The sequence below is a fragment of the Ahaetulla prasina genome, chromosome 4 (genome assembly GCF_028640845.1).
Source record: "Ahaetulla prasina isolate Xishuangbanna chromosome 4, ASM2864084v1, whole genome shotgun sequence".
Taxonomy (NCBI): domain Eukaryota; kingdom Metazoa; phylum Chordata; class Lepidosauria; order Squamata; family Colubridae; genus Ahaetulla; species Ahaetulla prasina.
Window position 1 is genome coordinate 57,892,865 of NC_080542.1, and position 27,549 is coordinate 57,920,413.

Below are 27,549 nucleotides of genomic sequence, written 5' to 3' on the forward strand. Positions count from 1 at the left end.
TGTTTTAAGAAGAGATTGGACAGCCATTTATCCAGAATAGCATAGGTCTCCTGCTCAAGCAGAGGTTTGGACTAGCTTTCTATGTGTTGTTGTTTTTTCCTGTATTTTATCCTGGCTGTACATCGCCCTGAGTCCTTCGGGAGAAGGGCGGTCTATAAATTAAAATATTCTATTCTATATATGTGCTTATATACTATATAATCTTTTTGTATGATACCTACATATATTATTGTGACAAAATAAAATAAATAAATAAATAAATAAATAAATAAATAAATAAATAAATTATAAGAAGAGGAGGAGGAGGAGGAGGAGGAGGAGGAGGAGGAGGAGGAGGAGGAGGAGGAGGAGGAGGAGGAGGAGGAGGAGAAGAAGAAGAAGAAGAAGAAGAAGAAGAAGAAGAAGAAGAAGAAGAAGAAGAAGAAGAAGAAGAAGAAGAAGAAGAAGAAGAAGAAGAAGAAAAGACAGCTGAAGCTGTTGGAAATTGGACAGCCATTTGTCTGAAATTGTATTCTGTTTCCTGCCTGAGCAGAGGGTTGGAGTTGGACCGCATGATCTCCAAGATCCCTTCGAACTTCCAAACATTCAACATTAAAATGGGTGGACTTCAGATCACAGAATTCCTCAGCCAGCATGCTTTAAGTTGTATAAATGGAATGAATGAATGAGGAATTCTGGGAGTCGAAATCCAGAGGTCTTTAAAATGCTTAAACCTGAGAATCTGACTCTCACACATACATCCTGCCCTTTACAGGAGGATGCCACACGTGGGTATTTACGAGGCTTCCAAGAAAAAGAGCACCAGCGTGCCTACAGTTCCTGTCCTAATGTTCCCTTTGATTGTGTCCAGTTTCATAGCGTTATTACATACTTTTGATTATATTTATGCTTATATATCATATAGTTATATCATGCTTATGCTTATATATACTATTGTGACAAATAAATAAATATATAAAAAAGCAGTCAACAGATAACCCCAAAGGTAAAACTAATCTTCAAAGCTCTCTGTTAACCATCTGTTATTGTATTTAATACACATATAATTTAATTTAATACACTTATATTTAATTTTTAGTTTTTTATTTTGCCAAATAAATTTGGATATATCTTTCTGCCACTATTTAAAAGAAGAATGTTTAATCAATACTCTAGAAAAGAAATAATATTCTAGAAATATTCTTGTAAAATTCTTCCCATTAATGACTAATCTAATTTTTCCCATCTGTGTAAATGCAATTTTATCTCATTCCATGTTTTAACACAGTTATTTTTCTATAACCTAGAATTTTCATTAGTAAGATTCACTCCCAAATACTTCACCTTTGTCACAACTTTAATTCCTGTTTTAATTTCTAATTTTCTCTAATCTTCATCATTTATATACTTTGTCAGTATTGTTATCTTTCATTTATTTATTTTCAAACCTGTCATTTCTCAAAATATTTTAAATTTTCTCATAACATATTCTAGGGGTCTTGCAAAATCAAAACCAAATTATCTGCAAAAGCATAAAGTTTATAGTTATGTACTTCGATTTGTAACTTTTATTTTGTTGTTCTTATCTAATATAATAAAGGAAATAGGGGACACCTCAGTCCTGTTCCTTTCTGGATTTCACATGATTTTATCAGATCTCCATTCACCATAATCTGAGCTTGCTGGAGTGCATAAATGGACTTCAATCCCTATAAGAAACTGAGTCCAAAGCCTATTCTTTTATTTACTTTAAACATAAAATTCCACTTCAAATTGTCAAACGCTTTCTTTGCATCTCAGAAAATTAATGAAACCTATTTGTCACTACATTGTTATAAATGTTCATTTATATAGAAGATTACTCTCACATTATCCTTTAGTTGTAGAAAACCATACTTCATATATATAATCTTGTAATACTTTTTAAAGTCTTTCAGCTAAAGTGAATGTAAACAATTTATAACCATTATTAAAAAGAAGGGGGGAAAAGCAGGGGTGAAATCCAGCAGATTCTGGAAAACCGGTAGTAGAAATTTTGAGCAGTTCGGAGAACCGGTAGCGGAATTATGAGTAGTTCAGAAAACCAGCAAATACCATCTCTGGCTGGCCCCAGAATAGGGAAGGAATGGAGATTTTGCAATATCTCCCCCAGGAGTGGGGGATGGGGATTTTGCAGTATCCTTTCCCTGCCAACGCCCACCAGGCCACACCATGCCCATCAACCCATGCCCACAGAACCAATAGTAAAAAAAAAAAATTGGAAAAAAAAACCTGTTAAAGTTTACAGAAACCCAAAATCCTTTATAAATGTGAGAACATTAATGTTTAATTAAAATCCTTAGTTTAAATTGAAAAATTCCTATTTTATATCCATTTTCAATCAAAAACAGTTTCTTGGTGATTTCAGGACAATTGTTTTACTCACAATTTAACTTACAGATTTGTTAGGAAATGCTTTGTTTACAGTTTTAAATTTTCTGAAAAATGGTTTGACAGAATGCAGGGTGTTCCAGAAAAACTCAGAATGGCTGTTAGCTTCAATAGTAATGAAGGTTGAAGGAAAGAAAATAAGTAGAATTCCATAGATACCTTTTTGCATCTGTGGAACATGCTGGAGAATGATGATAAATTGCAGAGAAGGGTCCAGTTTATTTATTACCGAAACAATATTCCCACAATATAAAGTTTGGGGAGAAGTTATTGTTCTGTGATATCATGAAAGATGCACATTAATACTTGCTTTTTATACTACATATTTTATTCTATAATACAGAAGCAGCTTCATAATTACTTTTGATGGCTGATACGTTGACATTATATCTTACTTAATGCTGCTTCCTATCTTCTCTGTTCTATTCCTTGTTCCACTGGTAGACAGATGAAGAAGATGACATTGAGGTATGGTTCTGACAAAGAGCATGTTTTGTTCAAAACTGATTGCTGTGAGAACTACTGATAACAAAGGCAGTTCCGTGGGAATGCGTCATTATCATGCTTTGTGGCTGGAATTCTTATATCTGCAGTTCTGTATTTTCATAACTGGGAATAAGTTCCTTTAAATTTGATGAGATTTATTTCTGAGTAGGAATTCATAGGATTGTACTAATAGACTACAATGTATCTAATGCTTGTTACAGGTAGTCCTTAACTTACAAACCATTCATTTAGTGATTATTCAAAGTTACAACGGCACTGAAAAAAGTTTTTCACACATGTTCATTCCAACATCCCCATATTCACATCATCAAAATTTGGACACTTGGAAATTGCCTCTTACTGTATATAATAGATAAAAATCTATTTATGACAGTTGCACTATCCCAGGATCATGTCATCACCATTTCTAAACTTCCCAGTTGGCTTCCAATGAGCAAAGTCAATAAGGAAAGCCAGATTCGCTGAACAATTGCATGATTAACTAACAAACTGCAGTGATTCGCTTAACATCTATGGCAAAAAACTCATAAAATGGGGCAAAACTCATTTAACTACTGTCTTGCTTAGCAATGGAAATTTTGGGTTAAATTGTGGTCACAACTTGAGAATTACCTATATGGCACTTTTGCTTTCAACATGATAACTGTAATTGGTTATCTGAAAAAGCATGGCAAGTATAAGCATTATAATTATAAATTTATGCCATTTGCCACAAAGATTGCTAATCCTAAATTTCACATTGAGTTATAGCAATTGTGACCATCAAATAGGCAGTCCGTATTTGGCCACTGCAAGCTGTTCTAGTGACATGGTTGTTAAGAAACTTAGTTGCTAGATGGATCACATGAATGAAAGAACTGCTGTGAAACTCACTGGTTGCCAGCAGGTCATTTGGATAAAATTTTTGTGTGTAGCAATGCCAGAGATATTCTTATTATAGGGTGCTAAAATTTGAGTGCAAGTGCATACTTTAATCAGAATATGATTTATTACTATTTATTCCCACTGTATTGGCAAATGTTCACTAACTAAGGTAGTTGCTAAACAAGGCCTGGTTATATTATTGGAAGAAAAGAAGTTGTTATGGCAATTCCAGAAGATAAACTGAAATAGAAAAACAGGTAATATCAAATACCAGTTATTTTTTCCCTTTTTCGTATCATGTTTGTCATGGGAGGTGTGGCTGAAAGGAATGCATTCTGTAAAGAATACAACAAAATACGCAATTTTATACAATTTAAACACAAACACCAGAAAAAGAAAATGGAGCACAAAAATGTATTTTACTGGAGATTTTCATCGTTGTGAGGGAATTCATGAGGTTGTACATCTTACCTTTGCATTATTTAGTGTTCCATCTTTGTTTTCTTTCACTCAGCTTCTGCACTATATAAGTAATTTTAGCGGATCTCTGCATCATGTGGAAATACATCCTTTAATTATTTCCACTTGAATAAGAACAGAAATGCCTTGAGATGACTGCTTTAGTAGCTCTGAATGAATCATTTTTCTGGCCTTGTATTCTGCTGATTTAGGGTCTGAAAACTAAGGTAGACTTTTCCAAAGGTAGCTTTTTTTTCTTAAGTATCAGATTAGAAATTATTTCTACATCTTACAGGAATTTTTAATGTTTTAAATTGCAATCAATATTGCAAATAACTTCTAAATAATGTTCACCTTTATACCTTGCTTGAATCACTTTAAATGATTGTCTACCAAGAGTCCAAGATCCCTCTTGCATTTACTGCCAAGTTTCACCTAATCACCTATGTTTAATTTTTGTTGCCAAGTATAAAACCTTACTTTTCTTTGCCCTGAATTTCATTTTGTTAAATTCCAGTGTTCCATCTGGATCTTAAACCTATCTGTTGGGTATTCCTGCCAACTTGGTGTTGTCTGAAAATTTGATGAGTTCCCTTCTATTCTCTCATATAAATCATTTATGAAGATATTGAAGAGTACTGGGACTAAGACAGAACCTTGGGATACCCTACTGCTTACTTCCCTTCATGTAGTTGTAGTTTGATTAAAAACTACATGTTGAGTGCTATTTGCCAAGCAGGTACAAATCCATTTGGTGATAATGCTTCTATTCCACATTTTTTTCCACTTACCAAGAAGTGGTCTCCTTTGTCAAATGCCTTACTGAAATCCATGTATATTATGTCCACAGCATTTCATTGATTCATTAATTTAGTCTCTTTTCCAAAGAATGAAATAAGATTTGTTTGTTTTTTGACAACCATGTTGGCTTTTGGTTATAACTTCGCTTGCTTCTAGGTATTTGCAGATCTGTTGCTTTTTTTTTTTTTTGGCAAGATCTTCCTAGTTATTGATGTCAGGCTGATTGATCTGTAGTTTCCTGAACAAGGTCTTTTCCTGAATGAGGACCCTTTTAGGGTCACCTGAGAAGTGCTCCTGGTTCCTGCAAACTATAAGAATCAGGAACACTACTCAGGGGGGTACACATCTTGTGGGGGGGGAACCAAGAAAGTCCAGTTGCCTCCTGAAAAAAGCACCTGTGGCAGTCTAGTCTTTTCTTAAAAACTTCCAGTGGTGAAGCACCTACAACTTCTGAAGGCAAACTGTTCCACTGGTTAATTGTTCTCACTATTAAGAAGTTTCTCCTTAATTCCAGGTTGCTTCTCTCGTTGATTAGTTTCCATCCATTTCTTCTTGACCTACCCTCTGCTGGTTTGGAAAATAAGTTGACCCCCTCTTCTTTCTAACAGCCTCTCAAATACTGTAATACTGCTATCACATCACCCCAGTCCTTCTTTTCTCTAGACTGGCCATATCAGATTGCTGCAACCATTCTTCATATGTTTTTGCCTTTTTGCTTTTGTTTATGAAGATATCTAGTGAAGAGTACTGGGCCTAAAACAGAACCTTGAGGTATACCACTGCTTACTTCCCTCCGTGCAGATATAGTTCCATTAAGGACTATATGCTAACTGTGGTTTTCCAGCCAGTAAGACTTAGACTTAGACTTACTGGTATATACTGCTTCACAGTGCTTTTCAGCCCTCTATAAGCAGTTTACAGAGTTAACATATGGGGCCTTATTTTACCAACCTTGGAAGGATGGAAGGCTGAGTCAACCTTGAGCCGGTGAGATTCGAGCTGCCAAACTTCTGGCAGCTAGCAGTCAGCAGAGCTCTTACAAACCCATCTTGTGATGATGTTGTCTATACCACATTTTCAAATATCTTACTGAAATCCGAGCAGTGGTAAAATCTGGCCAGATCTATCCAGCTCACATGAACCGGTAGCAGTGGGAGGCTCCACCCACCCGCCAGGAATCATTAGATCCCATTTTTGACCCTCTACATATGCACAGAAGAGGCGCACACATGCTACACGTTCACATGCTTCTACGTGCTCATGTTCCTGAACCAGTAATAAAGGTAAGTGGATTTCACCACTAAATCTAAGTATACTGTACTATTCCCATGCATTTTGTTGGTTTGCTAACCCTTTGTCAAAGAATGAAATGAGATTTTTTTGCCATGATCTGTTTTTGACAAATCCATGTTGGCTTCTGGTTATAACTCTGCTTGCTTCTAGGTGTTCGCAGTTCTATTGCTTGATTATCTTTTTCAGTTTCTTCTCAAATATTGAGTTCTGATTGATCTGTTGTTGTTTTTTCCTTTTTTATTTTGTGAACTACATCAGTTCTTTTCCAGTCCTCTGGTAGTTCCCTGGTTCTCCAGGATCTTTGAAAGATATGGTTCAATGGTTCTGAGATCACAGCTGCCAGCTCCTTTAGATCTCTGAGATATAATCCATCAGGTCCCAGTGGTCTAGAGCGGACTGGTGTTTTCTTAACATTTTCTTGTTTATTTTCACTTCTATTCCTATTCCTCCTACTCCCTTTTATGATTATGTTTGGTAGGTTGAGCTGTATTTTTTGTGCATGAAGAAAGATGCAAATAATGTATTAAGCAGTTCTGCGTTCTGTCTACTGCCCATTACTTCCTTTCCATCTTCTCTCATTAATGGATCAATTGTTTTCTTTACTTTTTTCTTGTTTTTATAAGTTGAAAAAACTTTTTATATTATGGGGAGCTATGATGGCATAGTGGTTAGAATGCAGTATTGCACTTAGTGAACAAGTCATTTAACGGGGTGAAAATTAATTTTTGCAATTTTTTTCAGTGAGGGGTTCTAAAAATATATGTTTTTATACCAAGAATTCAAATCATCTGTTATTTTTGCAATTGCACAACATTTAGCTTGGTATGATAAATCCCTATCTGATCATATATCCCACAAAAGTATCTTGTAATCCAAATACTGTTAACTCTATCTTCTCAAAATTACACCTTGTGCTACAAAAACTAAAAAATTTTTCCTCTGTGAATCTTGCCTAGCTAAGCAAAAAATAATCCATGCAATCGTAAACTAATATCAGAAAGCAATTATCTGAGTTACAAAAATGTTTAAGCGAGTTTCATCAAGTCTTTTTTTGATTCATTCTTCAACATCAGCCACCAACTTGTTTCTTGGTATAACCCTGATGTTTCTCATGTGTATACACTCTGCTTGCTGCCTCTGTGACCTGTTTCACACATGTCTCTATTGTTTGGAGATGACAGGACCACTGTGGTACTTGCATTGGTTTGTCACATCAGTGATCTTTTGCACACCACTCTCCTCTTGAATGTCCTCTTGAATGTCATATGAACACAAACACATCTGGATTAACATTTTACTGAAAGCATACTTTCAGTAAAGCATGAAAGCATGCTGAGTGCTGAATGGTTGGCAAAACAGAATTTACTACAGCCTTCTTTTGCAGTCTGACTTGCTGCAGCTGGAACAAACATGATGCGGGCCTTCAATCCAGGAATGTTTTACTTCTATGTTAAACCAGCAAGTGTAGTACCAATAATGTATTCCACTATCATTCTTAAGTTTTGGAGAGTTTTGCCTTTAAAGCCAAGTTTTGAAACCCATATTCAATAAAGCCTATTTCTAGTTGTTAACCAGCATGAATGGCTTACAGGGCCAATTTCCAGAAGAGTCAGATCTGTAGAAGTTCTTCTGCCCTTATTACCTGTATGATCCTTTATTCATATGCTTGATCAGTAGAGAGAACCTTTACAACCCTGTCGTTCAGTGAAATGAGAGACTCACCAACTAAAACTCTGGTGAATAAAGGATCAGTATCAAGTTCTATTGCAGTGTCTAGCTTGTTGCCAATTTTATTTGCCCATTTGTTGTTAGACAAGGACTTTCCATCCAATTTTGTAAATAGTTTGATCTTGACCGGCTCAAGCTTGACTCAGCCTTCTATCCTTCCAAGACAAAATAAGGGTTGGGGGAAATATGTTAACTCTGTAAACCATTTAGAGAGAGCTGTAAAGCACCGTGAAGAGGTATATAAGTCTTAAGTGCTATTGCTATTATTTTTGACATTTTTCGCAAATGTTACTTCATTTTGTGCCTTAGCATTCCTCACTTCATCTTTACAAGTTTGGGCTATTTATTGGTATTCTGCCTTGGATATGTGTCCCTCTTTCCATTTTTGAACTTCCATTTTTTATTAACCATAATAAAGTCTCTCTATTTCTTCCATCTGGTTGGGTGACCTGTTGCATTCACCTATGGCGATGTCATTCTTTTTTCTTTTTATATTGACCAATATGCCTTCTGGAAGGTTTTCATTATTGGTTTTGTGCATTTCTGCAGATATGTAGTGATCCCTTATGTATAATGCAGCTCCATCCCCTCTTTCATTAGGTCTGTTTCTTTTGAACAGTAACCTTCCATCAGTACATTCCAGTCATAAATTTCATCTCACCACCCACAAGTTTTGATAATAACAACTATATCATACTTGCCCATGTGTACTAATACTTCCCCAGACTTTGAGGGTTTGTGTATAGGCATTTGAGTCCTTTAGGGCTGACCCTGGGTATTCTTCCTATATCTCCTACTTTATATCTGAGTTTTCCTTCCTTTCTATCACTCCCTACCTAGTTTGGGAAAAAAAATACTTTTCAACATAGGCTCTGAATGAGAAATTAGATAAAAGATTTATGATTTAACAATAGTCATAACTCAACCTAAGGATAATATTCAGATATACTGTAGGTAACAGCAGCTAAATCGACTTACAATTGAGTGGAATAGAAGTCAATTTGTTGCTGACAGAATTAAAAGAGAAGAAGCTTTGAAAATTGCAGATTTGTTGGAGATTTGTTGAATGGATCAGTGATGAACTGAACCTTCTTAAGAAAACTGATGAAAATTGTGGAATAGACTCCTATTCAATCAGAAGACAACTGTTAAAGAGATATTTTGGTTCAATTTGCACAAATACTTCTTTTTTATATATATAAAAATTTATGGTTTTTTACAACAAACAAACAAATCATCAATCCAATTACAGTGTGTTGGTGGGGTGTTTACATATCTTCTTGTGCATTTTCAAAATAAACATCTCTTTCATTCATCTATCTTACATTGTCCAAATCTGTTACTCGATCAACTTTTAATTAAACAATGATGTTTTATCTAATAACATTATTCATTCCATTCTCCTAAATTGATTTAATTCAAAATACTTCTCTTAACACAACCTTTTTTCTAACATATCTTTCCTTCTAACCATTGATTTTAAAAAATCCTATATTTTATAATATTGCTTATCTTCTTGTTCTATAATTTCGAATGTCAATTTACTCATTTCTGCACATTCCATCATCTTCCTAATAATTTTATCTTGCAAAGGTAATTTCTCATTTTTCCAATTTTTAGCAAACACAATCCTAGCTGCTATATCCTATATTCACAATCAAATATTTTAAATCTCTACTATATATTTCAGGTATAATCCCCAACAGAAAAACTTCTGGCTTAAAGTCTATATGTTTTTTAATCATTTTCTCCAACCATGTGTGTATTTTAGTCCAATATCTTTTCGCTTCGACGCATGTCCACCACATATAGTAATATGATCCAGGTATCTGATGACACTTCCAACATTTTTCAGATTTGTCCTTAAACATTCTAGCAATTTTTGTCAGGGGTAAATGCCACCTATAAAACATCTACAAATTCTCCTTGTATGCTGTAGACATTGTCATTTTATAATTATACATCCATAATTTCTGCCATGCTTCTAAGTCTATCCCATAGCCAAAATTCTTCCCCCAAGCAATCATTGTCTTTTTTACTTGCTCTTCCTTCGATTTAACCTCTAATAAATATCCATACAATTTCCTAATTAAGTTTTCATCTGTACCTGTTAAAATCTGATCAAAACTCATTATGTTATTATAGAAGCCTTCTGTTTTAGAATATTTATTGTATCTGGAGTGTATTTGCAAATAAGAAAACCAATTCATTTTTGTACCTTCTACTTCTAGTTCTTGCTTAGTTTTTAACTCATCCTTTTCATTAAACAATTCATTGTACCTAACAATTTGTTCCTTTCTAAATATTATTGGTTATGAGAATGCCTCAGTGGGTGATACCCAAATTGGAATTTTTAAGAAATGGCTTTTCTTTATCTTCTCCCAGTTTAATAACAATGCCTCTCTTACAAAATGTGTTCTAACATATCCCTGTATTTTAGCTTGTCCATACTACAAGAAGGCATGCCATCCCAATAGCAAATCATGGCCTTCCAAGGTCAATATTCTATTGTTTCTTAGGGTTATCCATTATTTAATTCACATTAAGTTTGCTGCTTGATAGTACAAGTCCCAATTGGGTAGCCCAAAGCCCCCTCTTATTCTCACATCTTGTAATAGTTTTAATTTTATCCTCGCTTTTTTGCCTTGCCAAATATATTTCACCATCATTTTATTCAATTCCTCAAAATATCCTCTCCCCAATTTAATTGGAATTGTCTGGAGCAAATACAAAATTCTAGGTATTATATTTATCTTAATCGTTAATATTCTTCCAAGCAATGATAGTTGCAAATGTTCCCATTTTGCCAAATCTGTCACAATCTGCTGTTTGAGTTTATTATAATTATTCTCTTTCAGCATGCTACACCTTGCAGTCAAATATATCCCCAAATATTTAAATTTATTTGTAATCTGCATCTCTGAGCGTTCTGCTAATTCAATTTTTTGCTTCATTAACATATTTTTGTCAAAATCTTCGTTTTATCTTTATTAATTTTCAAGCCTGCAACTTTCCCAAATTCCCCCTATTTTATCTATCAAACAAGTTGTAGATTCTAATGGATCCTCAATAATAAAAACCAAATCATCAGCAAAAGCTTAAAGTTTATATTCTTCCTTTTGAATTTTCATACCTTTTATCTCTCTTTCCTCTCTAACACTTCTATTTAATACTTCCAATGTTAGCACAAACAGCAGCAGTGACAGTGGCAATTTGCACAAATACTTCTGAAGTGCTATGGAGATATCCCCAACAGAGAACTCGGACTTGCAATTGTTGGGAAACATCCCAATTATAATGTTAAGGAAAGCCTTTATTATTAAGAATCAGTTGAATATATTTGATACTGGACAGATCAGATATAATAACTACAGTGATTTATGGTAGTTTAGAAGTCATTGTGGAGTTTCTGCCTGTGGAATACAATAATAGATTATCAATAGAGGGCTTTGAAATTTAGTTTTGTTACTGGCTTTACCTGTTAACTTTTTTTTTTTTTACACTAAATAGACGGTAAATCAATTTCATTAGGAAAATAGAGCGGTAGAACTTCATAAATTATAATTTCCCCCCTATTTTTAAAGGGGAAAATTATTATTATTAGGGGGGATAATATATGTGCATTTTATCTTGTTTAGTTTTTGCTTTGTTATTGTTTCCCTTTTTTCTTAAAATACAAAAAAGTTTGTATTTTAAGAAATAAAATTTAAAAATTATCCCAAAAAAAAGAAATATTTCTAGAAATTCAGCATGAATAAAATCTACCAAGGATTGAAGTCTTTTTTTATTGATCTAGAATTGAATTAAATCTAAAAATGATTCGTTTCTTTTCCTTTTTTCACAGTCCGGAAAATTCTCTAGTAGTTCTCCAACACCTCACAGTCAATTGCAAGGGCTCCAGGATACCGAAGACACTGTAGAACATGAGAACATGAAAGCTGTTCTTAAGACATCATCTCCAACTGGAGAGAACATTGCATTAGGAATACGCACTCGATCCAGGGCCAATCAAGGTGAACAGTTTGGATTTATGTGAGGACTTGTGATTCACTGTTTTTATTATTACAATTTGTCAAACAATCAGGTTTAGGCTGGATTTGGCAGTTCTCACCACCTGTCAATTCCTTCCCAAGGACTGAGATAGGAAGATGTGGATGTTTGATGGTGTTACAGATATCATCACAGGATATAAGATGTTCCAAGTAAAAGCTGCCTTTTTGCAGTTGACTGATAACAATTTTGTCAACACCTATTGTGTTCAAGTGATGTTCCAATTGTTTTGGGATTGCAACCAAGGTGCATATCTTAATATTGGTATAATCTTTGCTTTGCTTTCTTTTTCCATAGTCATTCTATTTCTATTTTCAGGTCTTTGTATTTTAGTGATGTTCTCCAGGCACTGTCACATCCATTAAGCAGACTTTTTTCTCTTTCTTATCGACAATTGTTTAATCTGGCTTGTTGTGTGGTAGGTACCTATTGGCTTCAATTCTGAATTCCCAAAGGACTTTAGTCTTCATTTTGTATTGCTATCTGTATTTTGCAGCCTCATCAGGCAAATGATATTGCTTGCAATTTTCCAATGCATCATTGTTGCTACTTTGCTATGCCATTCGTTGTAGATAGTCAGTGTATTGTCTTCACCCAGACTTTTGATGTTATTTCCATAGGGCATCTTGATTCCTTCAGTTTTCACTATTTTTCCCCATTTAATGGTAATAATAATAATAATAATAATAATAATAATAATAATAATAACAACAACAACAATAATAATAATAATAATAATAATAATAATAATAATAATAATAATAATAATAATAATATTTTAATTTGTATACCGCCCTTCTCCCGAAGGACTCAGGGCAGTGAAGAGCCAAAATAAAATACAAAAGAAACAATACACACAATACTAAAAAACAATCCTTAAAAAACTTATTCAAATGGCCAAATTTAAAATGTAATAACACCCTATAAAATTGACAGAAATTTCAAACCCATAAAATCAAATTAAAATTTTTTTAAATCAAGCCAGTCCAGCAAGGCGGAATAAATAGGTTTTAAGTTCGCGGCGAAAGGTCCTAAGGTCAGATAGTTGTCGAAGTCCAGGGGGAAGTTCGTTCCACAGGGTAGGAGCCCCCACAGAGAAGGCCCTCCCCCTGGGAGCCGCCAGTCGACATTTTTTGGCTGATGGCACCCTGAGGAGTCCCTCTCTGAGAACGCACCGGTCGTTGGGAGATAGAGGACGGCAGTAGATGGTCCTGTAAGTATCCCGGTCCTAAGCCATGGAGTGCTTTAAAAGTAGTAACCAATACCTTGAAGCGCACCCAGAAGACGACAGGTAGCCAGTGCAGTTTGCGCAGGATAGGTGTTACATGGGAGCTTCGAACTGCTCCCTCAATAACCCGCGCAGCCGCATTCTGGACTAACTGGAGTCTCCGGGTACTCTTCAAGGGGAGCCCCATGTAGAGAGCATTGCAATAGTCCAGGCGAGAAGTAACGAGAGCATGAGTGACCGTGCATAGGGCATCCCGATCCAGGAAGGGGCGCAACTGGCGGATCAGGCGAACCTGAGAAAAAGCTCTCCTGGAGATGGTCATCAAATGGTCTTCACAGGACAACCGTCCATCCAGGAGCACGCCCAAGTTGTGCACCGTTTCCATCGGGGCCAATGACTCGCCCCCAACAGTCAGCCGCATCTGCAGCTGACTGTACCGGAGTGCCAGCATCCACAGCCACTCCGTCTTGGAGGGATTAAGCTTGAGCCTGTTCCTCCCCATCCAGACCCGTACGGCTTCCAAACACTGGGACAGTACTTCGATAGCTTCGTTGGGGTGGCCTGGGGTGGAAAAGTACAGCTGCGTGTCATCAACGTACAGTTGGTACCTCACCCCAAAACCACTGATGATCTCACCCAGCGGCTTCATATAGATGTTGAACAGGAGGGGCGGGAGAATCGATCCCTGCGGCACCCCACACATGAGGCACCTCGGGGTCGATCTCTGCCCCCCTGTCAACACCGTCTGTGTCCGGTCAGAGAGGTAGGAGGAGAACCACCGATAAACGGTGCCCCCCACTCCCAAACCCTCCAACCGGCACAGCAGGATACCATGGTCGATGGTATTGAAAGCCGCTGAGAGGTCTAATAGGACCAGGGCAGAGGAGTAACCCTTATCCCTGGCCCTCCAGAGATCATCCACCAATGCGACCAAAGCCATCTCAGTACTGTATCCGGGCCGGAAGCCGGACTGGAACAGGTCTAGATAGACAGTTTCATCCAGGTACTGGGGTAATTGATGTGCCACCGCACTCTCTACAACCTTCGCCGTAAAACGAAGGTTGGAGACTGGATGGTAATTTCCTAAAACAGCTGGGTCCAGGGAAGGCTTCTTGAGAAGAGGTCTCACCACCGCCTCTTTCAAGGCAGCGGGAAAGACCCCCTCCCGCAAAGAAGCATTTGTAATTCCCCGGAGCCAGCTTCCTGGCCAGCACTAACCAGGAGGGGCACGGGTCCAGTAAACATGTGGTGGCATTCAACCTTCCCAGCAACCTGTCCATGTCCTCGCGAGTCACAGGGTCAAAACTATCCCAAACAGTCTCAACAAGATGGGTCTCGAAACTCTCACCTGGATCTACCCAATTTTGATCCAATCCATCCCGAAGCTGAACAATTTTATCGTATAGATAACCATTAAACTCCTCGGCACGCCCTTGTAATGGGTCCTCCCGCCCCTCCTGTTGAAGGAGAGAGCGGGTGTTGTGTCTTGCCCGCCCTCAGAGCAGCCGGGGCCTTCTTACCTGCTCCCCAACACTGAGGAATGTATGCCTTCCGGCCCAAGTCCTGGCTCCATGCCCCCACAAACTGCAGAAGAAGGAGCATCTCCCTGCCCCAGCCCTGACTCCATGCCCAGGCAAACGGAGCAGCTAGACCCCTCCCCCTCCTCCACAGCAGGTGAACCTGAGGAGGGTTTACTCCCAAGAACAGCTGATTGGAGTGACCCTCGCATCAGAAGATTGGAGAGGCGGAGGCAACAGAGGGAAGGGAGGGGCAGGCCTTAATGAGTGCTGAGTCATGGAGCCACACCCCATGGCCTATATAAAGGAGCTACTTTCTGGCAGTCTCTGAGTCAGGCAAAAGTCAAACTTATCTTGCTGAAGTCACTGCCTGCTCTGAGGACTTTGCTAGGACTTTGGGCAGAGCTGCAGAGGCAAGCCTGATTCGGATTTCCCGGACCCAGCCGTCAGCGGAGGAGTGGGACACGACAGCGGGTCACCCAAAACAGGGCGGCCGGGCGGTTATCTGCCGACGCAATGAGGGAGGAAACGTAAGAACGTTTCGCATCCCTCAATGCCACTAGGTAGGTCCTACTATAGGACCTAACTAGTGTCCGGTCAGCCTCAGAATGGCTGGATCTCCAGGCACTCTCTAGGCGTCTTCTCCGACGTTTCATCTCCCTCAGCTCCTCGGAGAACCAAGGAGCCGGTTGAGGCCTGCACCGGGTCAGAGGCTGCAAAGGCATGACACAGTCCAAAGCTCCAGCCACGGCCTGTTCCCAGGCCGCGACTAGTTCTTCAGTCGTGCCGCGGGCCAGATTCTCAGGTAACGGCCCAAGCTCTGTCAGGAACCTCTCTGGGTCCATCAGGTGCCTGGGACGGAACCAACGCATTGGTTCCATCTCCCTGCAGTGGTGAGTAGCGGTCCGAAAGTCCAGACGAAGGAGAGAATGATCCAACCATGACAAAGGCTCGATAACTAAATCATTTAAAATCAGATCATTTGCCCACTGGCCAGAGACAAAAATCAGATCTAGAGTGCCTCCCCCGATGTGGGTAGGGCCGTCCACTAATTGAGTAAGGTCCATGGCCGTAATGGAAGCCATGAACTCCCGGGCCGTCGAGGATGCCACGCCAATTGATGGCAAGTTGAAATCCCCCATGACCAACAGTCTAGGGGTTTCAACTGCCAACCCGGCCAGCAACTCCAACAGCTCGGGCAGGACTGTTGTCACGCAGCAAGGAGCCAGGTACGTGATCAACAAGCCCACCTGAATCCTACGGCCCCACTTCACATAGAGGGATTCACAACCAGCTATCTGAGGCACAGTGGTCTCCCTCGGTTCCAGGCTTTCTTTAATAATAACCGCCACTCTGCCACCCCTACCTTGGGCCCTCGGCTGATGGAATCCTCGGAAACCTGGTGGGCACATCTCCACTAGGGGAACCCCGCCTTCCGTGCCCAACCAGGTCTCCGTAATGCCCATAACGTCCATGGTCCGTTCCTGAATTAGATCTGAGATCAGGGGGGCTTTGTTAACCACGGACCTTGCATTATATAACATCAGTCGGAGGCCCAAGTCCCGAGTACTCTGGCCATCCGGGGAATGGGAAAAAGCAGGGGGGCCGGAGCACGCGATCGCTCTCAAATAGCGAGGGCGTACTCCCAAAACCTGATGCGCCCCCCCCCTTCCGCCATATCTGCCTCTCCCACTTACCATGTCAATAGCACAACCCTGATATGCTGGAACGAAACCCTCCCCCACCACCCTCAGACCTGACTTAACGCCGCGAGCGCACATTGGACTTGGCTCCCTCCTCGACGGGTTTCCCCCCTCCGCCCATTCTTCCCCTCCCCTCCCCCCCCAACCCCAACCCATCAATCTCTACCCTCCCCTTAAAATTCCCATTAAAACTCCCCTTAAAAAATCGGTTAAAACAATTAATTAAAAATCCCCTAAGTCTCCTATTTTTAGCATGCCACCTCTCGGAGTCCAAAACCCGTCCTCAAGATGGGCCCTCGATAATGTGGAGGGCCAAACCCGCAAGAGAGGGGAATCTCTCAGGGCAAGAAGGTCGGCCGCTGTAAATGTTCGCATAACAAAAGTCTGGTAAACCAAAGGGTTGCGTCCACGAATATATCATATCATAGAAATCACGAGAAATGGTGGAAAAGCAGTCCTGGTCGGTCAAGTTGTTCAAAAAGATGGTATAATACACGGGACAGAAATCGGCTGAAAGGAATCCTTGATGACAAAAAAGGTAGACAATGGCCCAGGTGGTGGAGAAAGGGCCAGATGATTCAATGTTTATGTGGAGGTAGAGGGTCATCCCCGCAGTAAACATTGCACATTTGTCCAGGTCAAACTCTATTGCACTATTTTGCTGTATATACAGACAGTTGAGCAGCGATTCTATTGTGTTTTTCCATAAAGCTTCAGATCATCCTTAAAGTAGGTGGGATAGACTGGCATGTTTTTAATATTTGATAACAATGGCTTTAGTTATTTATTGGTTATTTATTGGTTGTTCTTGTGCCATATCCGTCATTGGACGTTGGTGATCCAATTTTTAAAAATGGTTATTTAATTATTCAGTATTAGACGAGGAATAAGTGCAATGACAAACAATAGTGGTGATAGTGAATCTCCTTGAAAGATTCATCTCTTGATATTAATCTCTCCCAGCCTATCATAACTGACCAGTAATTATGTTCTTGCATTGTGCCATCAATTTATGCACAAAGGTTCTGATGTTTCTACTGACTCCTATTATTTCTAGACACCTGATTATCCATCATTTGGCAGGAAGTCAAATGCTTTCCTGTAATCGATCCATTTTACATTGAGTTGTCTTCCTTCTACTCCAATTTTCCACAATGATCTTGTCAATTAGGAGTTGATCTTTCATTTCTCTGCTATTTGGCCAGTTTTCTTTCTGCTCAGATTTTCAATTAGATGCTTCTATTCCAGTTAGCAATTTGAAAGTTGTTGGCAGGCAAGTAATTAGCCTATAGTTATCTGATGATTCCCCCTTTGCTGGATCCTTCATTATCAAGTATTTGATTGTTTGGGCTTCTGTGTGATATAAAAAATGTTTTTGATGTTTGAAGCTATGGCTTGACTTAATCAATATGGTTTGCAGAGGAATCAGTGCAATGACAAACATTAGCAGTGAAAGTGAGTCTTCATGAAAGATTCCTCTCTTGATACTTGATAGGGAGAGTAGAACATCTAACTCCTTAGCATCAGAGCGTGTTAATAATAATATAAGAAATATTAATGCTCTGATGGTCATTTCGAAAAATCCTTTCTAAACGAGCACCTAGAAGCCAAGAGGAACATACATGCCAAATTTCAAGTTTGTAGGCTTTATGGTTCTGGAGATTTCATGATGCTGCGTGAGTGTTTTTCGTGTGTGTGTGTGTGTGTGTGTGTGTGTGTGTGTGTGTGTGTGTGTGTATACGTACATATGTATGTATATGAATATGTATATAAAATACATAAATTGAATAATGAATATAATTGGGATGCATTTAAATATATTTTCTTGAAAAGAGTTCATAGGTTTCCCCAGAAAAGTCAAAAAAATCATGGCACAAAATGATTAAAAATCTCTGATTATGAGAAATTTTCAGTATTATACAATACTACAGATACTACTCAGATGATGATTTATAAGCAAAATTTACCTGGAATATTTTATATGGGGAAGTTGACTGATAATTATGAAGGTAGAAACACAATATAGTGGTATATTGGTATGAATAAAGCTCTCTAGGAATCACTATTGTTTCTACTTTAAGCTGAATTAGAGGCCTAGGTGTGTGTAAGAACCAAGATAGACATGCACTCAGATGGTTATAAAGTATGACGAAATAATCCAAACTTTGATTTCCCCATGTATGAGATTGGTCAAAATTCTGTTGTCAAGATATCTGATAGCAATAGCAGTTAGATTTATATACCACCCTATAATTCTTTATAGCACCTTCTGGGCAGTTTACAATGTAAGCATTATTTGCATATTTTCCCGAACAATCTGGGTCTTCATTTTATCGGCATCAGAAGGATGGAAGACTAATAAACTGGAGTTCTGTCAAGATAGAATTTTAGGCTGTGGGTAGAGTTTGTCTGCAGCTAACCACTGTACCACCAAATATCATTTGATAGTGGTGTTTCTGACAAATCCAGAAGTAATCTATCTTTCTCACTGATTTGTAATTCCTTAAAAGGCACAGAATATGATTTATGGCCCCCACTGAATGACTGTCTAATATACTCAGCCATGTTGAATATAATTTCATTAACTATTTTGGCTTATATTTTCCAGGCAATGCAGGTTCATGGAACCCTAGCAATGATGATTTGACTAATGCTACAGACAATGCAGCAGATGAGATAATGGATCGTATTGTCAAGTCTGCCACACAAGTACCAAGTCAACGTGTAGTGCCCAAAGAAAGAAAACGATCAAGAGCAAACAGAAAGTCAAGTGAGCTGAACTAGTATTTATTATCTATAAACAAAACAAAATAACAGATGTTTGGATTCTTCTCCCATCTACACCATATGCACGTAGACAATTTGGTTGAGTAAAAGAACATTGCCTTCTGTGTCAGAACAATAACTCCTAGTGTTTAGTCTGATAAGAGAAACTTTTGTTTGTTAGCTTTGTATCCCCTCTAAAAGCCAAGGTGGCTTACATAAGGCGTTCCTTTTATATTTTTTTCGTATAGCAACTCTGAGAGGGAGGTTGGGTTAAGGATGAGTGTCTATCTCCAAGTTTCAATGAGAAAGGATAAACTTTCAGTATGAGATCTTAACTATCACATCTTGCTGCATCTCTTGAACAAAGAAATGCATCAGCAGAGCAATCACTGTTACTTGTTTCCTACAATCCATCTCCCCTTTGGGTTTGTGCCTAGTACTTCCAAATGGGGGTTTCCTTGAAGTTCCAGGTTTCTGTCTGCAGGTAGCCAATTCTCTTTGTTCCTGGGCCTAGGTTGAAGCATGTCTTGCCTGGGTCTTCACCTCTCTTCTCTCTCAGGAAGCCTTCAACTGACATCTTAACCTTTTATCTTCATCTGAGACCAGGGACAGCCCCTGCACAGTCCAACAACCCAGCATACTCATAACCATGTTTCTCTCTAGCTACCAACTTCCTGCAGTCTTTCCAAAAGCACTTTCTGCCTCATAGCAGCACAGTCTCAATGTGGTAACATGTCCCCATTGTCTTTTGTATCTCTTTTTCCTCTCCTTTTACGGCTCAAACTGGCAGCATATCCCTCAGTGAGCGTGTTTCCCAGGGCTTTAGTATCTAACATCTATACCCAGAAATTGACCAGTGGGAATGCTCCCTACATATGCCCTACAGCAATCCTCACTAGCAGCTGGGGCAGCTGATCAGCCTTCATGACAACACAGCTGCATGGCAGGACCACACCTAAATTTCTTCTTCCTTTTTCTCCCTCATTGTGCTCACACCAGCAAAATAACAGCCAGCCTGGCTACAAAAACCATATAGCACAACAGTTTTTATGCATTTGGATTACTATTGCTCAGTTGTTACAGATTGATAAAATAGATATTTATTTATTTTTATTAATTTATATGCTGCCCATCTCGCTACTGAAGTTTTGTTAATCCATGGCAACTATCTACACCAACTATTTTGGGGTGCATAATGTCCATTATTTAGGGGGACATGGGTGGATTATCATTATTTTGAAAGAAGTGTTGGTAATCTCTCCTCAAGCTATAGTCTGGCAGACCTCATCTCAGTAAATTTATGGACAGTAACAGCAATTTTAAAACCACTGCAGTATACTCTGGTTATGACCTATCAAACTACAAATCTGTATAGTCTACGCCAGGGGTGTCAAACTCAAGGCCAAAAACAGGCCCTGCAAGGACCGTTTTCGGTTGGCAGTGTGCTGCAGGAGGACTGGATTAAAATTATGTGACCTCAAGTAAGTGCCTGATCTGGATAGAAAACAAGCAACATCCTATGTTAATACTATAATTTAATGCCAGATTTTACATACTTTAGGTCCATTTAATCTACAATCAACAATCTATAATTGACAGCCATTTCTATTTACTATCCTGGAAATTTATCTCTGCTGTTAAATTATGTTATTTATGTATTATGTTATTTATGCTATTGTATTTTTATTATTAGTTCAATAATAAAAATACAATAGTATAAATAGCTTTTCTGCCTGGAAAAGCAATTTACTATTATCAATGGAGTATAAATTTAGAAATAAAAGGTTTAGTTTAGTATGAAGAAAAAGTAATAAATGTTTGCCAGTAATATCCGGTAGAAGAGATAGGAAAATGGTTATAGTAAAGAACTGTGGAAAGAAAGAAGAGAAGGGGGGGAAATGCATCTTGAGTCTGTGTCAAACGTCCACCATGGCCACACACCCCACCTCTGGCCTCACGCACACACCTGAGGTCAAACACAACTCTGATACAGCCCTCAATGAAATTGAGTTTGATACCACTGGTTTAAACTATTGTTTCCTAGCTATTTTGGGGGCGGGGGATTAGTGAGTTACAAAATCAGGTCTGCTATTAACCTTAGCTCTTCTTATCTCTGTTTTTTTTTAATCAACACTAAAACATGTCTACATTTCCCTCACTTTTTTATAACTCTTAACAAAGATTTTACAGAAAATAAATGTATTCATTTTCTCATATTTATTCCATTTTCAAACACTGCAAAAGAAATATTGAGGGGGATGAGTGGCTTACAGAGCTAATCTTACAACCATGTGAATGGATGGAAAAACTTTCTTGGTCTTCCAGAAAAAAATGAATATTTAAACGAAGTATTTCACATGAATGCAAAAAGATTATAGCAAGAATTGTGAACCTGTTTAGGGAAGTAGCATCACTAAATGTAATACATGAGATTATTGTTTATACTGTTAGGTGAGATATACTTTTAAAATATTCTGTGTATATATTATATTTATTTATTTATTTATTTTATTCAATTTTTATACCGCCCTTCTCCCGAAGGACTCAGGGCGGTGTACAGCCAAGTAAAAATCACAGTATAAACATTAAAAGAAATTAAAACAAACATATTATAAGTGGCCAAATTTAAAACAGTTTAAAACATTAAAAAATAAATAACCCCAATAAAATTTTAGGCCAGTCCCGCTTGAATAAATAGGTGCGTTTTCAGCTCACGGCGAAAAGTCCGAAGATCAGGCACTTGACGTAAACCAGGGAGAAGCTCGTTCCAGAGCGTAGGAGCTCCAACAGAGAAGGCCCTACCCCTGGGGGCCGCCAGCCGACATTGTTTGGCGGACGGCACCCTGAGAAGGCCCTCTCTGTGAGAGCGTACGGGTCAGTGGGAGGCAAAAGGTAACAGCAGGCGGTCTCGTAAGTACCCGGGTCCTAAGCCATGGAGCGCTTTAAAGGTGGTAACCAAAACCTTAAAGCACACCCGAAAGACCACAGGGAGCCAGTGCAAACTGCGCAGGAGTGGTGTTACATGGGAGCAATGGGTTGCTCCCACTACTACCCGCACAGCTGCGTTCTGGACTAGCTGCAGCCTCCGGGTGCACTTCAAGGGCAGCCCATGTAGAGAGCATTGCAATAATCCAAGCGGGAAGTGACAAGGGCATGAGTGACCGTGCATAAGGCATCCCGGTCAAGGAAGGGGCGCAACTGGCGCACCAAGCGTACTTGGTGGAAGGCCCTCTTGGAGACGGCCGCCAAATGATCGTCAAACGACAGCCGCCCATCCAAGAGGACACCCAAGTTGCGCACCCTATCCGTCGGGGCCAGTAACTCGCCCCCCACAGCCAGCTGCGGCTGCAGCTGACTGTACCGGGATGCCGGCATCCACAGCCACTCCGTCTTGGAGGGATTGAGCTTGAGTCTGTTTCTCCCCATCCAGACCTGTACGGCTTCCAGACACCGGGACAGCACTTCGACAGCTTCGTTGGGGTGGTCCGGGGTGGAAAAGTACAGCTGCATATCATCAGCGTACAGATGATAACTCACCCCGAAACCACTGATGACCTCGCCCAGCGGCTTCATGTAGATGTTGAACAGGAGGGGCGAGAGAATCGACCCCTGAGGCACCCCACAAGTAAGGCGCCTCACGGTCAACCTCTGCCCCCGTCAACACCGTCTGCGACCGGTCGGAGAGATAGGAGGAAAACCACCGATAAACGGTGTCTCCCACTCCCAAACTCTCCAACCGGTGCAGCAGGATACCATGGTCGATGGTATCGAAAGCCGCTGAGAGACCTAATAGGACCAGGGCAGAGGAACAACCCCTGTCCCTGGCCCTCCAGAGGTCATCCAGCAACGCGACCAAAGCTGTCTCCGTACTGTGACCGGACTGGAAGCCGGACTGGAATGGGTCTAGATAGACGGCTTCATCCAGGTACCGGGGAAGTTGCCATGCAACCACACTCTCTACAACCTTTGCCACAAAGTGAAGGTTGGAGACTGGACGATAATTTCCCAAAATAGCTGGGTCCAGGGACGGCTTCTTGAGGAGGGGTCTCACCACCGCCTCTTTCAAGACGGCGGGGAAAACCCCCTCCAACAATGAAGCGTTTATAATTCCCTGGAGCCAGCCTCGTGTCACTTCCTGAGTAGCCAGCACCAGCCAGGAAGGACACGGGTCCAGTAATCATGTGGTTGCATGTAACCTCCCCAGCAACCTGTCCACGTCCTCGAGAGCCACAGTCTCAAACTCATCCCAAACAACCTCAACAAGACGTGCCTCCGCCATCCCACCTGGATCATCGCAATTTTGGTCCAGACTGTCCCGAAGCTGAACGATTTTATCGTATAGATAACCATTAAGCTCCTCAGCACGTCCCTGTAGAGGGTCATCCCGCCCCTCCTGGTGAAGGAGGGAGCGAGTCACCCGGAACAGGGCGGCTGGGCGGTTATCTGCCGATGCAATGAGGGTGGAAACGTAAGAACGTTTCGCCTCCCTCATTGCCACTAGGTAGGTCTTAGTAAAAGACCTCACTAGTGTCCGATCATCCTCGGAACAACTAGACCTCCAGGTGCTCTCTAGGCGTCTTCTCCGGCGTTTCATCTCCCTCAGCTCCTCAGAAAACCAAGGAGCAAATTGAGATCTACGCCGGGTCAGAGGCCGCAAAGGCACGACACGGTCCAAAGCCCCAGCCGCGGCCCGTTCCCAGGCCGCAACTAGTTCTTCAGTCGTGCCGTGGGCAAGATCCTCAGGAAACGGCCCAAGCTCCATCCAGAACCTCTCAGGGTCCATCAGGCGCCTGGGATGGAACCAACGCATTGGCTCCGTCTCCCTGCGGTGGTGAGCGGCGGTCCGAAAGTCTAGGCGAAGGAGAAAATGATCTGACCATATATACAATATTTTTCTCTGGATCATATCTCTATCATTCTGGAAGTGATATCAAGTGGATTACTTCTTGGATTTTTTTATCCAAAGACATGGATGAGAGAATAAATGCATGTTTACAATTGTCAGCGCTCACTTTTTGAAACCAACATTTCCTTCATTCATTGATTTAGCAGTTTACAGAACTAGTCTACATTACCCTCACCCTTTTATAAATTTTAACTTTGGCACTTTTATTACACCCTGTAGTACTTCTCCACTAAATGCAATTGCTTTAACTAGTTCACACAGAATCCATTTTTCATGGGAGCATAATATCTTTTTTGATTCTTTTTCAAAATAGTATTCTCCACATCCTGCATAGCCTGAACAAATATTCCAGAACAAAGCTTCTTACTTTTAGGATTCCTGTATGCAAGTTATTTATAGGTTCACACAATATAAAGCACAAGGGGAGTGTATGTACAAGATGTACGTATGTATGTCCATCTTACATATATATGCATATCATCATCATCTCATAAGACTCCTGAGGCATCTTCATCTTTAGTCTTGAGAACACTGTATTTCCCTATTCAAGGTTATTTGCAAACTGGAGGATCATTTTGGACTCTCAGCTCCTACTTTAAGAATGAGTAGCAGCTGTGGTCAAGAGGCCTTTTGCAAGCCCTTTAAAACAATCACTCATCCCTTGTCACCTTAGGAGTAAATTATTGCAATGCTCTGTGCATGACACTGTCTTTGAACACTACCAAAAGCTACAGCTAGTCCAGAAGTGGTGTAGAAAGTAATTGACATTTCACAATATGCCCATCTGATGACATTGCCATGTGAGCTGCACTGGTTGCCAGTGAGCTTTTAGATGCAATTCACAGTATACCTTGATGGCATAAGACCTGGCTGTCTAAGGGTCAGTCTTTCCCTGATAATTATATCCATTTGTCTTATTTTAATTACTAGGCCCAATCACCTTATTGTTGAAATGGGCAGCATATACCATATTTTTTGGTGTATAAGACGCACTTCCCCCCCCAAAAAAAAAATAGTGGGTGGAAATGTCTGTGCGTCTTATACAGTGAATGTTGCCGAAGCCCTGCCCACCCGCCGGCCCCCACCCTTCGGCTTCTGCCTCCCAGCAATTTACTTCCTTACAGTAAACAGTCTGATTTAGCACAAGCAGCTGATTGGCGATTGGATCAGCCTCCTGGAATACTGCCAATCAGCTGTTCCAGGCTGCAGGGGTCATCGCCCATCACTGCTGCCACCTATCGCTGCCTTTATGCGCCCCATTTTTGGCCTCCATGCGTGCCATTTTGGGCCTGTTCTAGGTGGTAGGGATAGGAAGCAGCAGTAGTGTGATCCCTGCCGCTTGGAACTGACCAAAAATGGGACACACGGAGGCCAAAAATGGGGCTCGTGGAGGCAGCGATAGGCGGCAGCAGTGGTGGCAATCCCCGCAGTCTGGAAAAGCTGATAGGCAGTATTCCAGGAGGCCGATCCAACCACCAACCTGCTTGTGCTAAAGCAGGCTGTGCCAAAGCTGACCATGTTCTTTGCTTTTTGCTGCAAGGAGATAAATTGCTGGGAGGCAGAGGCAGATCGTTTTTTCTTGTTTTCCTCTCCAAAAGCTTGGAGCGTCTTCTAGTCCGAAAAATATGGTAAATGTAATAAATAAAATTTTGGTAAAATATGGTAAATGTAATAAATAAAATTTAAAAAAATGCTTAGCATTGGACTGAAAGTTTTACTAGGAATTAAGAAATAATCTGTTAATAAAATATAAAACTATCATAAATAGTATTCTGTCTGCTATGCAATGGCTTGATTTCACATAATTTATATTTACAATGAACCAGTTATTCTATAAAGGAAAGTAATTCTTTGTCTTTATACAAATGTAAACAAAAGTACTTGCTTTTTAGTTCTGAGTGCTCCCTTATAGGATTGTGCAGCTTGTGTTTTAGAACTATCTTTTTCTTTCTGTTTCTGATTAACACAGTAAGGAGGACATTGAAGAGTGGATTGTCTCCAGAAGAAGCTAAAGCTTTGGGTCTGATGGGCACTTCAGAGATGCAAGTGTGATGAAAGCAATTAAGTCTGCTAAAAGAAACATCTTCCTCTTTTTTTCATGCACACATGCCATCAACAATCTTCAACACCCCTCTGCCAGTTTCAGCTGCTATTTGTTTTATCCCACTGCTGCATGACACTGAATCAAATAATAAACTTAAATTAGTAAACTAATCTTGTAATCTTGTAACTCATCACTACAAAAATAAATTACAGGAGCAGAAGGTCAATTGAACATTGTGTCACATTCATTCTGTCATGCTGCATTTAAGAGAGTTGCCTTTGGGCCATCTTGTATTGTGCGAAAGGTGTTAATGCTAATTTTCTTGCAGTCTGTTGTAGTAATTGTAAAATACCATATTTTATCAATTTTTTCAACTACTTTTTAAAAAGTTCCTACTATCTTAAGGCAGAGAAATGTCGGTCAAGCATAAATATGAAAGACAAGTTAAATTATATCAGAATAGTTTTTAACAAAATACTATTTCCTAATTTCATGTAGTATCTTTTGCATCTTTTCCTGAGATTTCTTCTGGACTGTAAAAAGAAATTAAATGAATATGTTAACAATAATTTGGACAAAGAACTACTGTTTTGGATGCTAGTAAACCAGTCATAAGGGGTTACTTTATACAATACAACCATTTAGAAACAAAATATTATTTCCTATAAAGGATTAGATAGGAAAATAGTGCTCACATTGAGGTCCATTAAGCTGCTGTTTTCATTCAATTTTAAAACATTTAAATGATCAATTACATTAGATTTTCCTAATATTTGCCTTTTTCTCACAAACCTGGAAGAAATAATAAGGAAAACAATTGTTTTAAATATAAAATTTGTTCCCCATGAACTATTCAATGGCATTTTTCTTACCACAAGGATTGGTAAGCCTTGTGCTATTATTCTGGATCATTCATCAACAACCTTTATATAGAAAGTATTGAATAAACAATCTTAAAAAAAACACAGATCCTAATCTTTTTTGTAGGCATGAAACCTCTGGGACCTAATCAGCATCTCCAACGAGCTAGTTCAGAAAATAAAATACTTGTAAATCATGCACTGAAAGCTTTGCAATGTAAACTAGGTAAGCACAGTGCAAAACAAGTGGATCCCACACTAAGCAGAAAGAACAATAATCTGTGTTTCTTTATTTCTAATAATGTCTATTACCTGACTGATTTTGTTCTACAATTTATTTGAACCTATAGGTTCACTGAGCTGCAGAATTACATTTTTTCCCCTCTTAATGCCCTACTGTTTAATGATTCTACA

The 27,549-nt window shown here is 39.7% G+C and overlaps 1 protein-coding gene across 1 annotated transcript in view; it reads left to right on the plus strand.

Moving 5' to 3' along the window:
• FHOD3 (formin homology 2 domain containing 3) overlaps positions 1–27,173 on the plus strand; it is a 219,512-nt gene extending 192,339 nt beyond the window's left edge. The window contains exons 23-26 of the mRNA XM_058181693.1: positions 2,854–2,877; positions 11,906–12,074; positions 19,168–19,329; positions 26,201–27,173. Coding sequence (XP_058037676.1) covers positions 2,854–2,877; positions 11,906–12,074; positions 19,168–19,329; positions 26,201–26,283 — 438 coding nt within the window. The 3' untranslated portion in view covers positions 26,284–27,173. The remainder of the gene's footprint in view (positions 1–2,853; positions 2,878–11,905; positions 12,075–19,167; positions 19,330–26,200) is intronic.
• The last annotated feature ends 376 nt before the right edge of the window (positions 27,174–27,549 follow it).